General features: G+C 32.9%; 1 protein-coding gene across 1 annotated transcript in view; it reads right to left on the minus strand.

Annotated features, from left to right (window-relative positions):
* Positions 1-14,547, minus strand: part of ERBB4 (erb-b2 receptor tyrosine kinase 4) — a 1,285,626-nt gene that overhangs the window by 322,241 nt on the left and 948,838 nt on the right. The window contains 5 exon segments of the mRNA XM_010861119.1: positions 2,688-2,887; positions 4,141-4,231; positions 5,395-5,468; positions 11,553-11,679; positions 11,764-11,877. Of these exon segments, the coding sequence (XP_010859421.1) occupies positions 2,688-2,887; positions 4,141-4,231; positions 5,395-5,468; positions 11,553-11,679; positions 11,764-11,877 (606 nt within the window).

Consider the following 14,547-nt stretch of genomic DNA (forward strand, 5'->3'; position numbering starts at 1 on the left):
ACAGCTCCAGTACTTTGGCCACCTGATGCGAAGAGCTGACTCATTGGAAAAGACCCTGATGCTGGGAGGGATCGGGGGCAGGAGGAGAAGGGGACGACAAAGGATGAGATGGCTGGATGGCATCACCGACTCTATGGACATGAGTTTGGGTAAACTCCGGGAGTTGGTGATGGACAGGGAGGCCTGGTGTGCTGCAATTCATGGGGTAGCAAAGAGTCGGACACGACTGAGCGACTAAACTGAACTGAACTTGCAGATAATACTGTGGGTAATAAAATGGTCTCAATCGCATGTGGGCAGTCATTGCAGGCTCAGTGTAAACACCAGCAACACCTCTGAGATCAATTTTATAGGATAATTACATTTCTAAGAATGCTGGATCCACTGTACTATGAGACCGAAGCCTAAATTTTGATAAATGGATTCATGCAAACATTTTTCACTCTAAGATGTTAAAAATGAAAAACAAAATGCTTAATTTTATTCTACAGCAACACACAGCTGCTTTCTTCAAACTGTTTAATTTCTTCCTCAAACTGTTAAGTCAACTGTAACTCTACAGAACAATAAAATATGTTCATGGTTTTAAAAGTGGCTAAATGTCCAAGAGATATAATGCTGAAAGCTGAAGAACATGTTAAATTTTAGGTTATTATTATTAATCTTCTTTTGGTTATAAATTTTAGAAGTCTTAAAGAAATAAGGAATAATTGCATAAATTTTTCCTATCTTTTTTTCTTTATAGCTAGTTTCTTTCTACATTTTATTTTCCCATTTGTTTTTTATTCAGGTTTACAAAATGTAAAAGAAAGGACTTGAGAAATGACTAAATGAGTCAAAGAAGAATAATGTTTTTCTCTTATTCTTTTATTTTTTTCTTCAGGTTTTATTTTCATGGTTAAATCTTATTTTTGAAAGCTAGTAATACTATTGTTTTATTTTGATTTTTTTTTTAATTTCAAACAGTGTACTAAATTTTTTTTCAAAAGCAAAAATTTCAAACAGTGTACAAAGAATTTCAAAGTGAGAGAAAATAAGAGTATAATTCTGACTTAGAGAAATATTTAAGTTAGTGTTGAAAAATATCCTATTTTATTTCCACGGATAATCTACTCTGGGGCATGTACAAAAACACATATAGTAATGTGGGATAAAAACCTTAGGTATTACAGAAAAAAACAGCAAGCTTTCTGTCAGGAATCAGAAATATATAAAACCAAGGAAACAATCTAGGCTCAATAAAAGGATAAATCTCATTCAATGTGGGTATGCATATTTTGATATATAATAAGATTTTATATTTCTTGATTCTATTAGGAACAGAAGAATATATAAGAACTTAAGTTCACTCAAAATAAGAATTACATGTTGAAATCATGTTGAAGTAGACCTATTTTCTCTGGAAAATGTATTTAAGGATCGAAGAGAACTAAAGTGTGAATTCCTCACAAATTATGTTATATTTTATAAAAATTGCTAACTGGCTTAAACCCTTTCTGGGACAAGGTGGGATACAGATATATAATTAATTGACCACATAACCTGGTAAATTTAAGTCATGTTAACTTCTTAAGAGTTTACATTTTTTAAATGTGTCCTGTACTATTTATTAGGATGCTTAATGAACTTAATCATTTTGTATGTATATCCTTGTGATTGTTCTGATGTTGAGATCAAAGAAGCAAGAAGACTTCCTAACAGAAAAATAAGAAATGAAACTTTTAAAAAGGACTGATCTATCATGACCACAATAAAACATGCATTTGTTAACAGATCATTTGAATTCTAAGTATTTTTATTTTATATTTATCGTAAGTAAATCAGTACTATATTCATAGTATGTCACCTATAGGATGTAGAGGAAAGTATTACTCAGAAGAAAAACAGGGAAGAATTAAGTATTAATCATTAGAATATCAAAGTATAAGATGGGAATGGCTTAATTGTTACGGGGAGGGAGGAAGAAGGAGGGTTCAGGATAGGGAACATGTGTATACCTGTGGCGGATTCATGTTGATATATAGCAAAACCAATACAATATTGTAAAGTTAAAAAATAAAATAAAATAAAAAAATAAAAAACAAAAGCAACAAAAATGTACTCATGAAAACACTATTTGCTTCTGTGTGAAAAAGAAATGATGAAAGAAATAATATGCAGTAAAATAAATGAAAAAAGAAAACTCCATGACTATAAAAACAAATTTATGAAATGAACTTACTTCTTGAATGGCAAACTTTTAGAAGAGCATTTTTACACATTTCAAAAGAAAATGTCCTTTTTTCCCCCACCACCTCTAAATGGCAAATATTTTGCTTTTCTATGTCACCAAATTCACTGAAACAAAGAATACACAGAAAATTTGAGTGGATTTCCACAAATTGATTGAAATGAGGAAGTACCTGGGACGCCTATTAAATATTTAGATTCCCAGGTTCTACTTACACCTGTTGAATCTAAATCTCTATAGGAGGTTCTTAAGATCAGGCAAGATTTGAGAACATGAAATACATAATGAAAACATGGAATATGTTATAAAAGTCACCCATCTGATTGTTTTATACCAACCTTTTTTAAGTGTTGAGAAAAAAAGGACAATCCTGACCTATCAGTTTTAATTGTTTTACACAATGTAGAATATAACAAAAATGTTTAAAGTGTCTAGGTTTTATTGTCTGGGTACTTACTACAGTTTTCAGCTTTCCTGTTGTCCCGAATCACTATCCTTTGGTTGGCTGTGCTGAACAGTGTTGTCCAGTTGATGGTGTGATAATAGCACAGATTGCTGTTGTCGGTGATGTAGATGTTCCCCGCACTGATTTCTTTCAAGGATTGGAATTGCAGAGACGTGATGCCCTGTTGCTTGAGGATAAGCAAGGAAAGGCCACTAAAGAGAGGGAGGGGAAAAAATGAAACAGTAGTAATTGTTTTCTGGCCATGACATGCATTATTCAAGTAAAATACGGTTGTCATATCTTATTCCAAGAAGAATATTAATAGAGCATAAAAAAGATTAAATAAATAAACCTGTAATCCGAACATTATTTCTTTACAACGCTGTTCACTGACACTTTCAAAAGTAATCATTTGACTCCCCTCTCAAAAAAGCCCATCTTTTAGAAATATGAATATCAGTGATATCTCTATTTCTGTCTACATATGTACCACTGACATATCTACTCACTGCCTTTCACAATCTTAAATTCATCAAGAATGAAATCCTGGATTAAGACTAAATAATTAAATACATGTTGATAGGGTGATTGTTCATCTATCCAAAATAAGATATTAATTCTGCTCTATTAAATAAATTTAGACACACTTTCAAAGGGTACATATCACAGGAAATGACTATGGATATTTAGCTTTATTTATACCTTAGCAACCAAAATATAATTATAATAGTTGAAAAATATATACAGAGAGATGTCAAAAATTAAAAAGAATAAAATTAAACTAAAACTTAAAAAAAAATACTCAGAAGGCTTGGATATATGAGAAAGCATTTCTAAAAGTTAAGTAACAACTACACTGTGGAAACAAATTATCATTTCAAGGATGCTGTTTTCATTTCAACATGGTCAACTTTGTAATTAAATTCTTTCTTCATTCTCTAAAGAATAACTGTTTCCCAAATCTCAATCAACTTACGAACATTATTTTCTATTTTAGAGATCAAATCTGTCCTGTTTTGCTTCCTTATAAATCTAAGTTTGCTTTACTTTTAATACTCAGATTTTTTGCATGTATTATATATATATATAAATGCAAGATGAACTATAACACACATTTATACAATGTGTGTGTGTAGCGAATTGGGATGTAATTCTCCCTCTCAATTCTTTCTTCCCATCATGACCACCCCTAATTGTTGATTACAATTATGCTCATGATGAGCATAACAATGCTTTGATTGAGATTTATAATACTTTATTCAATGGATAGTAAAAATTGGTTCCACATAGCACTATCCTTTTTTATTACATTTACATTTTAGAACCTCTTATAGATATATGTATTTAATTTAATGGACTTTCTGTGAACTATAATTACAGAGTATTTGATGACAGTATTGATTTTTGACATCTTTCAGATTTAAGTAGAAAAATTAAGTCTAAGTCACCTTACATATACACCTACCTATAGAGTACTCTTCCGCCAATGGTTACCAAGTTTGAAAAAACACTGAAGTCGGTCATGTTTGGAGGCCATGACTGTATGTTCAAGAAACCTACAAAACATAGGTGTAACAAAAATTCAGAATGTCATTGTCTTAGTACCAGTGTTTAATACTAATTATTCTGGAGATATGATGAAAATGGAAGGCAAGAAAAGGACAAAAAATATTCCCATTTTTGAACCATTCTATCTTACGTTTTTTCTTCCAAGATTCAATGTCTTACCCAAAGTTTCTGGACTGCAATCCTCAATAGATAATGAATGTCAAAATAATGAACACGAAGAATGAGTGTTTTTCAGACACACAGAATCATATCACTGTATAGTATAAAGATTTAAATGATTCTTAATTAGATTCATTCTTCTAAAAGCAAAGATATTTAGTTTAACTAGATACATAGACGGAGAAGGCAATGGCACCCCACTCCAGGACCCTTGTCTGGAAAATCCCATGGACAGAGGAACCTGGTGGGCTGCAGTCCATGGGGTCGATAAGAGTCGGACATGACTGAACGAGTTCACTTTCCCTTTTCACTTTCATGCATAGGAAAAGGAAATGGCAGTCCACTCCAGTGTTCTTGCCTGGAGAATCCCAGGGATGGGGCAGCCTGGTGGGCTGCCGTCCATGGGGTCACACAGAGTCGGACACGACTGAAGTGACTTAGCAGCAGATATATAGAAAAATATTGCTTCAATTTTCCTAAAATCTTTTGCCATCTTCTCTGTACATTTACAACATCAGCTGTCTGTCTTGAATCCTGACATTTATGTTTATACCTAACCTTCCTCAATTGATTTTACATTCTTTGATAGCAAGCTCATTCCTAATCATGTCTATAGTCCCCATATCATCCACTCTGACAGTGCTGAAAAATCAGGTCCTCAATAAACATGTGCTAAATGAATCCTACATGTTACTCATTTACAACAGTAGTTGTGAAAACTAAATAGGAAAAAAAAAAACAAACATGGGTTCAAAGACCCACTGACATTTTCAAAACCAGTAACATCAAAATTTCAAGGGTATTTTATTTTTCTAGTTATACAGTTTTCAAAATGTGCACAAATGCTAAGGAATTAAGACACTCATCATTTTAAATAATATTTTTTTAAAAAACTAGAATTTGCTTTGAAAATTCCAATACTATGTAATATTTTCAACAAAACACTAAAATTCCCATAGTTCATATCACAACAAACTCATACAAATATTACCTGTTATCTCTCGGACTGTCCGAAAGACATTCAGTTTCTCTGGGTCTATGGCTTCAATTGCATTGTAAGGGTCCCTAGAAAATCAAGAAAATAATGAAGCCAAATTTAAAATTAGATAAAGGAGTGAAAAATATGACAGCAATTATTCCATTAAAATTGAGCTTTAATTAGCAATAAGAAGGTTGTTGTTTAGTACCTAAACTGTGTCCAACTCTTTTGTGACACCAGGGACTTAGCCCACCATGCTCTTCTGTCCATGGGATTTCCCAGACAAGAATACTGTAGTGGGTTGCCATTTCTTTCTCCAGGGAAACTTCTTGACCCAGGGATTGAACCCCCTTTTCCTGCATTGGCAGGTGGATTCTATTCCACTGAGCGACCAGCAAAGTCCAATAGGAAGTTTAGCAATGTTTTATCCAGACTTTTCTATGCAAGATGTGGAAGGGGATCAAAATGCACTTTGAGGACATTTTTATGACACAATATAAATCTTTGATTGAAGGCTATTCTAGATCCAGTGGAATGGTTAAATTTGACTCTCCTGAAGAAATCTCCACATATAGCAATTTCATTTATTAACTGTTTTATTTTGCCTTTAAAAGTCTATTTTCAACTGGGAAAATATACTCTGCAAATAAATTATGTTATGGTGAGAATAACTAACTTTTGGGCTTCTCAAAGCATACTAAACTGCTAACAGAACTTGTAATTTCATAAGAAGGATAAAAACAAATACAGAATGTAAACATGTTTTTCTGTATCTTCACATTGATTATGAGTGCAATCTTGCTCCTATCTGATTTATTTATGTTTACGTTCATAAGACAGGAGCTATTAGCTTTCATCTATATGAATTATACTAACATTTGAAAATAAAATTTATCATAAATTTAATAATACTCAAAAGGTGTTGTGCATTTTGAGGATTTTTAAAAATACCATCTCTTAATGCATATATATATTTTTAAATAAATGTTATTGATACATAATTGCCTTGTCTTTCCAAAATAAAAATAAAATACCTTTAATATTAAATAGTTGATGGATTTCTTTTAGAAGTTTTTGTCTTAAGAAAATATTTTTCATTTAAACATGTTGACCATGCATACTTAAATATTAAGCCAAATATAAATATAACATTCAACATTTCTCAGTAATTCAAGCACTAACTTCATATTTTGTTAAGTAACATATAGTAAATTTTTTAGGTTTTATTACTTTAAAAGGTGTTCTGTACTATTCTGGTCAAGTAAAAACCTCATACTAACACATACTCTTCAGAGAAAAATTAAATTCCATATATTGGTCATTTCTTCAAGAAAGATCAAACTTTTAAAATTAACTAACTAGGCTTTTTAGAAATTTGTATCCATCTTTAGCAATCAGCTGAATTTTATCCTTGCTGTGGATATCTGTTGTTTTAGCAGTATCTGAGAACTCTCTTTTTCATGTGGGAATATAACCTAGGAAACATGATCCATTGGAGGCTATCAGTCGAGGTGTTCTGCAATCCTTGACAAATGCATAGGCCTGTCTTTCAAGAATTTGAGTCTGAATCCACTGGTTTTTATTTATCCAGTCATTAGAGCCTTTGGAAATTCAGTATTAGTTCAGCAACCTTGATCTCTGAAACTGCCTTGTACTGACTCTCTTAGCTTGGGTCATAAATCTGTTCATTTATACTGTGAACAATCCCGTATCTTTTCAAAGAAAAAAAAAAAAAAGCTTTGCTTGATGAAATTATTACTTCCAAGTAAAAAAATCAAGAAGTGTAATCTATATACTGTACTATTAGTTTAACACAGCATATTATAAAAGGCTTGGAAACATTATAAATGAGTTTCTCTGTAATTCACACATAAACAATTAAGATTTTCCTTAAAGAGGCACGAATACATTTCGAAGCTTAAAGTTTAATTCAAATATTCTGGCAAATTTGCTCTATTTGAAACTGAAGATATATGGAATGAACATGTATGCTTCTGGTGAATATGGGGCACAAAATTATTGTGTGGGAAAACTCTGGTTGCTGTAATTTTCTAATATGCAAAGATTTCCATAGGCAGGGGAAATGCCAGCTCTGCAGTAGTAGAATGAGCTTTCTACATTTGTTCTTTGATGTAAAGCAATATATAGAAGAGCTCTAGTAATACAATCAAATATTCTCGCTTTACTGAGAAACACTCAAAGTGCAGGGCACACATGCAGTAGTGGGGTCAGTCCAAACTTTTACTGAGAACACTTACAGGTTGCCAGGATTGAAACAAATTCTAGACTGTTCACATGAAACCCAATGGACCACAGAAATTTTATATACTTACTTTAGAGATTCAGGACTCTCATAAAATAAGTTGACAGAATCCCACTTACTGCCTTCAAAGTAACCTTAGGGAGTTCCATCAAGTCACTTGAAATCCATAGTATTTTAAAATTGAGAACTTTCCTAGCTAAATATAGGGTCATGAAAACGAACACTATGTCCACTCTGTGAGTATGTTTGGTGACCCAATAAAGCTCAGAATAAAGGGAGAGAAACATATTTTCACAGTTCCATTGAAATCACATTATTTTCTCCACCAAACTCATAAGCTGTTTCCCATTATCTATCATCATTACAGTCTTTCATCTAAGCACTTTCTTATTAGTGTCAGATTGTGACACAGCATGGGTATGCTTATTTGGTGAGCATTTTATTGCTCTCAGCATACGCACATGAGCATTGTTAGACATGCCAAAACATGAAAGGAGATCCTATGATAACCCTGAACACTGAATTTTGCCTGCAGTTTCCATTCTAAATAAGAAAATAATAGTGTCTACTTTATTTCTAGCAAGGGTGGTATTGTGCTATAAAGTGAATATTTCCTTGAACTGTTTCATGCATTAACATTTTAATGACAGCTTCACAGTAAATTTATTTTTAGCAGAAATTTGATTTTGAAATGTATAATCTCATTTAATTATGAGTTTTTCCTTTCCATTAGTTTAAAGAAATACTCTAGCTATTTTAATCAAATGATTCAACCTATCAAAATCTAGTTAGTTAGAAGACTGAGGATAATAAGAATTAAGTGGAATAAACCATTTTGTTAATTTACTAAAAGCTTTCTGTTTATCTCATATTATTCACCTCCAAAATCTCTCTGTCTATACATACACACATTACATACATGAATACACATGTGCCTATATGTAACTATCTGAGATCCACTCAATTAACTTTATGTTAATTCCTTCCTAAAATGAAAGAGTAAGGCTTCAGAATATGCTTCATGTTGACATGAGGCTAGAAACGAGGAATACATCATCTTTCATATATATATTTGTCCTGGAAATACCTTATATATTATGCTCGAGACACAATAATATTAATTATAATGTTACATTTAATTGCCATAATTAAAGACAAATCATAATCTTCTGAGGTAGGAAGTATGATTTGTCATAAAGTAAATATTGGCATAAAGATAAATTTGACTTTATTCAGTTTCCAATAGTCTATGAAATAATATCTGTTACACTATATGCTGTGCTATAAACCAAATACTAGATATAGTCACTGAGATTTGCTTTTGAACTGCCTTTTTCTCTAAATGTTTTAAATTTTCTTTAATTCTGGTCGGGGGGCTTTAGGTTTTTGTTTTGTTTTGTTTTATTTTTGTTACTTTTCATTGTCTTTCTCTTCTTTCCCTCCTTTTCCCATCTTTTCTTTCTTTTTTATACCATTTATTAAGATTTACTCTATTCTACATATTGGACTAAACACTTAAAGATATATACATACATTTGCTTTGAATGCCCACAATACCCAGAGGAGGGAGTTATTTATTTTTAATCCAGTTCTCAACTCCATATGGGAGGACTCTGAGTGTTTGACATGGAAACCGCACAGCTCAACGCCGACTGTCCATGGTAGAGACTCAAACCAAACTCCAGTCTGGTCTGGATCAAGTTAATCAAGTAGAATATTTGACTCTTATTTTTAAGAGAAACTTGGCTTACCTTTCTATTTCTAATTCATGTGAGTTGATTTTTGTAATTTTTCACTTTGTGTTCTCCTTGAAAGTCTGGATTAGTCTGATGTTTTATAATAATTCTGCTCATATTTGTGAATGTATGGTCATCTGGGACATCCGTCAAGAGGTTTCAGTTATGATTGAGATTGAGGGACACTACAGGATTTAGAAATAATCCCAAGCCAAGTTAAATGCCTTTCAAAGCAAAGGATTGCTTTATGTCCTGAAGCACCTTAAAATGCTCCACCCAGTCGAGAAGCCCATGTGCACAAACTTCCTAGTGTATCCTATTTTGTGTATAATTCTGTAGTAATGTTGCCTCTATTCATACTACGATATTCCAGTGTTCATCTGTTTCTTTGCATTTTATTTCCCCATACTTCATGCACAGAGTGACTTCTAATCTTCCCTCCTATAAATCCAAACGTTTATGACAAAAAGTAGCTGATCATTTTCCTATCAATACATATTTTATTAAACATTACTTTTCAAAATTCTTCTCTAAATCATAATTATAATGACTTTATAAAACTATGTTTCTAGGTAGAGTACATAATCTATGACTTTTATTTAAAAATTGAGAATGAATTTAAATTGAAAATTTAAATTAATATTTTAAAATGAATTAAATTTTATTTCAAAATCTAATATAAAAATGATGGATGTTGGGCCTGATTGTAATAAAAATCACTTGTCTAAAGCAATTCATGAGACTATGTTTTTAAATCTTTCCCCACGCAGATGGACTTGAGGTCCATTCATTTATTATTAATATATCCATGTGGAAGCAGTCAATGTGAATTGATGGCCTGTGTCTTCTTATTTCTCCAAAGACACTGTTAACATAATATGATCTTTCATGCACAGTGATATTTGGTTTTACAAAATACCTAAATTGTGGATATTTGTTTTACTAAATGATATGCATATGTTAAATTATATAGATGAACTTAAATATTGGCCCAGGCCTCTTACCCAATGGAGACAAGAAGGCAAATACAACAAGTAAATGGATATAGAGGGCCAGTGGGAACTATGGTGAATTCAATTGAATGTGTCCCATCTCAAATGACTAGTACCACCCAGCTCCAACAGATTGTTGCCACGCAAGAATAATCATGTGCATATTTTTTAAAGAGATTTTAAATCTGGACCATATTTAAAAAACAAAAAGAAGCCAAACAACAACAACAGCAACAAGAAACACGTCTTGGTATTTCTGGCATACATCTATGCTAAAAGTTACATTTCAAAGTAAAGAAATGCTTTATGTACTAAGACCTAAAGTAATTTATTTGAATAGAAAGGAACGTTCGTTTTATTTATCTTGCTGTTCCTATTTGACATATTTATTCATAATGTGTTAAATTGTTATGTTTAGAGTAGGTCTTGAATTGAAATATGTGAGTGATATTCTTTTTCTGTAGCCTGCAGCACTAATATTTAGGGATTAGGTAGTGATATAGACAAATAGATAAAATATAACATAAAAATATTGACATTTTCATCGCAATTGAAAGAATACAAATTTGGTCATTTTTCCCATTAAAACCATCAGGTGGTTCTAGAATGAAGAAGCCTAGAAAATGTTACAGTTTTTATTGCTAAAATGAAATCCATTTAATAGATTTCTCACAATAGTACTAAATTCCCAACTCTAAAACCTAAAAAGATACAACAGGGCAAAGAAAATACCTGAAAGCTCAGAATTACAACTTACTGACTTTTCTATGTAATACATTAAATAAAATTTATTTATGTCATCTTGAACTAATTGGGTTAGGGATTTGAATGAAATTTCCCACTTTATCCACTGATAGTGTTTCCCTAAATACATCTACAAATGTGTCAAACTCACTAAAATGTATGGATTTGAAGAGAGTATTCTATAAATACATCTTAGCTTATATATAAATTGTTATTTTCAAATCCAGGCAGTCACCAAATTTATAATCTGGATTGCTCTTGCAAAATTTGGCTTACAATTACCACTGGTGAAATCTGACATTGACTTTGCTGGAAAAACACATTAATATATAATGGAACCCTGTGTCAAAATGAATCAGACTGACAAAACTAAAGAATCTCTTAAACTCTGTCTATATTTTACAATAAAATTTTCAATAAAAATGTAATACTGACCCATGAATACCAGTGACAAGGAAGATCAAATTCCCATTGATTTTGGTGCAGTTTATGAATTTGTCAATGTTACTAGAATCCACGGTCTGAGCCGACATCAACGATCCTGTGCCAATGCCATCACAAGCTGTAGAAACAAGATCAGGGAGTTGAGAAAAATTTTCTTTAGTCAATAAAATGCATTTTTATCATAGAATGACAGTATCACTACCTTTTGGGCAAATGTCAGTGCAAGGTTTACACATTTTAATCCCATTTTCTTCTACTTCCATCTTGGAACTAGGACAAGCACGCACACAGGAACTGGAATCAACTACAAAGTTATCTGATAAAAAAAGAAAAAGGTAAATTTAGCGATAATGTTGATGTTCAGCAATAGAATTTAAAACAAAATATTTTAGGGTTTGAACATTATTACCCTTTGAAAATGATAGTATGTATGTTTCTTTCCCTAAAACAACTCCTTGTCTAAACATATCAACCTGAAATAGCATCTATGAGTATCTACATTCCAATCCAAGGGCAGTGTGTGTTAACAACATTTGGTACTTGCTTGGCTACTGCTCCACATCCTGAATTGCCCCCCAAGATTAGTGAATTTCTTTTATAGTCTTAGGAAACTGCATGACATTTAGTTTGTGTTTTTCAATAGTTCCACTTCATTTCATGCCATGATACAAGTTGGAAATCTAAAAATACTTCAAGTTACATGAAGTACAAATGAAGCTGAAGTTAAACTGCCTTGGATGAAGGGAGTGTACTTTATATCACAAGAGGAAATGTTTAAAATATGTTCATCTTTCAATGGAGAGCTGTAGAAATTGTCCCATAGCTTCATATAAAGAAAAAAGATGAAATTTGGAAGGGCAGTACTTTAGGAAAGTGAAAGCGTTAGTTGCTCAGTTATGTTCAGCTCTTTGTGACCCCATGATTTTAGGAAAGGTTACTAAATAAACCAAGAACGTCTAATTATTTGCCATGGTGAAATGTTTAGAAGTCCGGTGATCTGGGATATGCCAAACATTCCCTTCAAAAAATAAGGACAAATTATTGCATCCATTTCTACAATAAACGGAAAACACAATATCTGCCAGGCTACTTTTGGGTTTTGAAGGCAGCATTCTTCCATGTTTGGAAATACTATTTCTGGCAGTATTTAGTAGTCTAGAAGGCTTCTGACTTTGAAGGGACCCAGAGCAGGAAAGGCATATAGTGCAAATCTAGGCTGGAGGGCAAGCAATCCTGCTACTTGGATCACAAAACCCATACATACTTCTATAATATTAGAATATTATAGAATATTCTAATATATTAATATTCTAACATACTTATTCTATAATATTAGAAGTTTGTATGGTGGGAAAATATGCTATGTGGAGTTATGGCAAGTTTCAAATGGAAAATCACATCAGAGACCTCTAGGAATTATACCCCATTTAATAAATAACTCCTGACATGCTTGTGGGTCGTGGTAGAGATGGTCTACCTAACCATGGGTAATTGATTGATCATGTAGTCCAAATTGCCCATCACAAACAAAGTTTTGTCAAAAACCATGACATCATAATTTTGAGTAGGGCCAACGGCAATCCATTGTAAGATGGAAGCAGTGAATTTGGAATTGATATGAGCTGGGGCACTCACATAGTAAACTGCATAAGCAGGTGTTCCAAATCCCTACATTATCCACTGACCACTGTGCTGGCACCTTTCACTAAGTTCATATCTATGGCTACATGGGGAACCAAGAGAGGGCAAGTAGGACAAGAGGTCAGAGGGGTACAAAAACTAATCTTGGGATGTAGGTGCAGGCAACTGAAAATGCATGGTACCTTCCCTGCAGCCTCAGTCAGGAGTGGACTGGAAAGAGTGGCAAGTAAAAATCCTACCAATGGGCATAGTTCTGGGTAGTGCAAAGGATCCTTTACTTTGTATGGAATAAATACGAGTTTAGAATAAATATGACCCAGGTCTGATTCCTGGGTCCAGAAGATCCCCTGAAGAAGGGAATAGCTAGTATTCTTGCCTGGAGAATTCCACAGACAGAGGAGCCAGCTGGGCTACAGTCCATGGGGTTGCAAGAGTCAGAAACAACTAAGCTACTAACATAACAGCAACAACGTGAGCAGTGGCTTGTTCTGAGAGAAGAAATGCTAGAAGATCTGGAACTGGAATTGAAAGCAGTCTGGGGTAGAGGGATATATTTGAATCCATGGGAGTGGGTATAAAGTGTGATGATCTTTGTATTTTAAGTTAATATCCACTAGAGAGCATCTGTCACAGAAGAGACACCTTGCTAAGACTGTATCACAGCCTGAGCTCACTTCTTTTCCTTCTCTCATGGGTCCTGATCCTGAGAACACTCTTTAACAACCAAAATCTCTGTAGCACGGGAACCCAAACTGTAATAGAAGTAACCATCCTTTCTGCAAGGTCTTCAGGAATACTTCTTATTTAAAAAGTCCACATTTTTGTAGCAGCTTATGTCAAATGAAATAAATAAAAAAGATTATAAGTATCTTCATAAAAGTTCAGGTTTTGAAGTCAAATAAGTTTCAAAAAATATTTACTGTTTAGGTTTTGAATTTCAAAATTCTGGATTAGGAATTGTAGACCAGTATTTAGAAGCTAAACATCTTGGTTTCCCAAGATAGCTACAGTTTAGCATAGGCAAGGTCCCTCAAAGATTTGAATTTTACATAGATAAATAATGAAGTGCTTTAAATTAGTGTGTAATTGGATAGACCTAAACTAATACATAAAAGAAAGTTTATGAGTTACTATAATTACAGTAACTAGGCATGTCATTTCAAAAAACAGTCCTTAGATTTTGACCTCTTGTTGTAATCTAGGAGTTGAGAGACTTCAGAGCCACTATGAAGGATATAGTCTAAGGAGGAGGAGGACATTTGTCTAAGAAAAGGAAAAAAATTTGTCATCTAGCCTCATTCTATGATAGATACTCTTACGCCCTGTAGTTTGCAAGAGAGTAGAT

The sequence above is a fragment of the Bison bison genome, unplaced genomic scaffold, assembly GCF_000754665.1.
Source record: "Bison bison bison isolate TAMUID 2011002044 unplaced genomic scaffold, Bison_UMD1.0 scf7180017864471, whole genome shotgun sequence".
Lineage (NCBI taxonomy): Eukaryota > Metazoa > Chordata > Mammalia > Artiodactyla > Bovidae > Bison > Bison bison.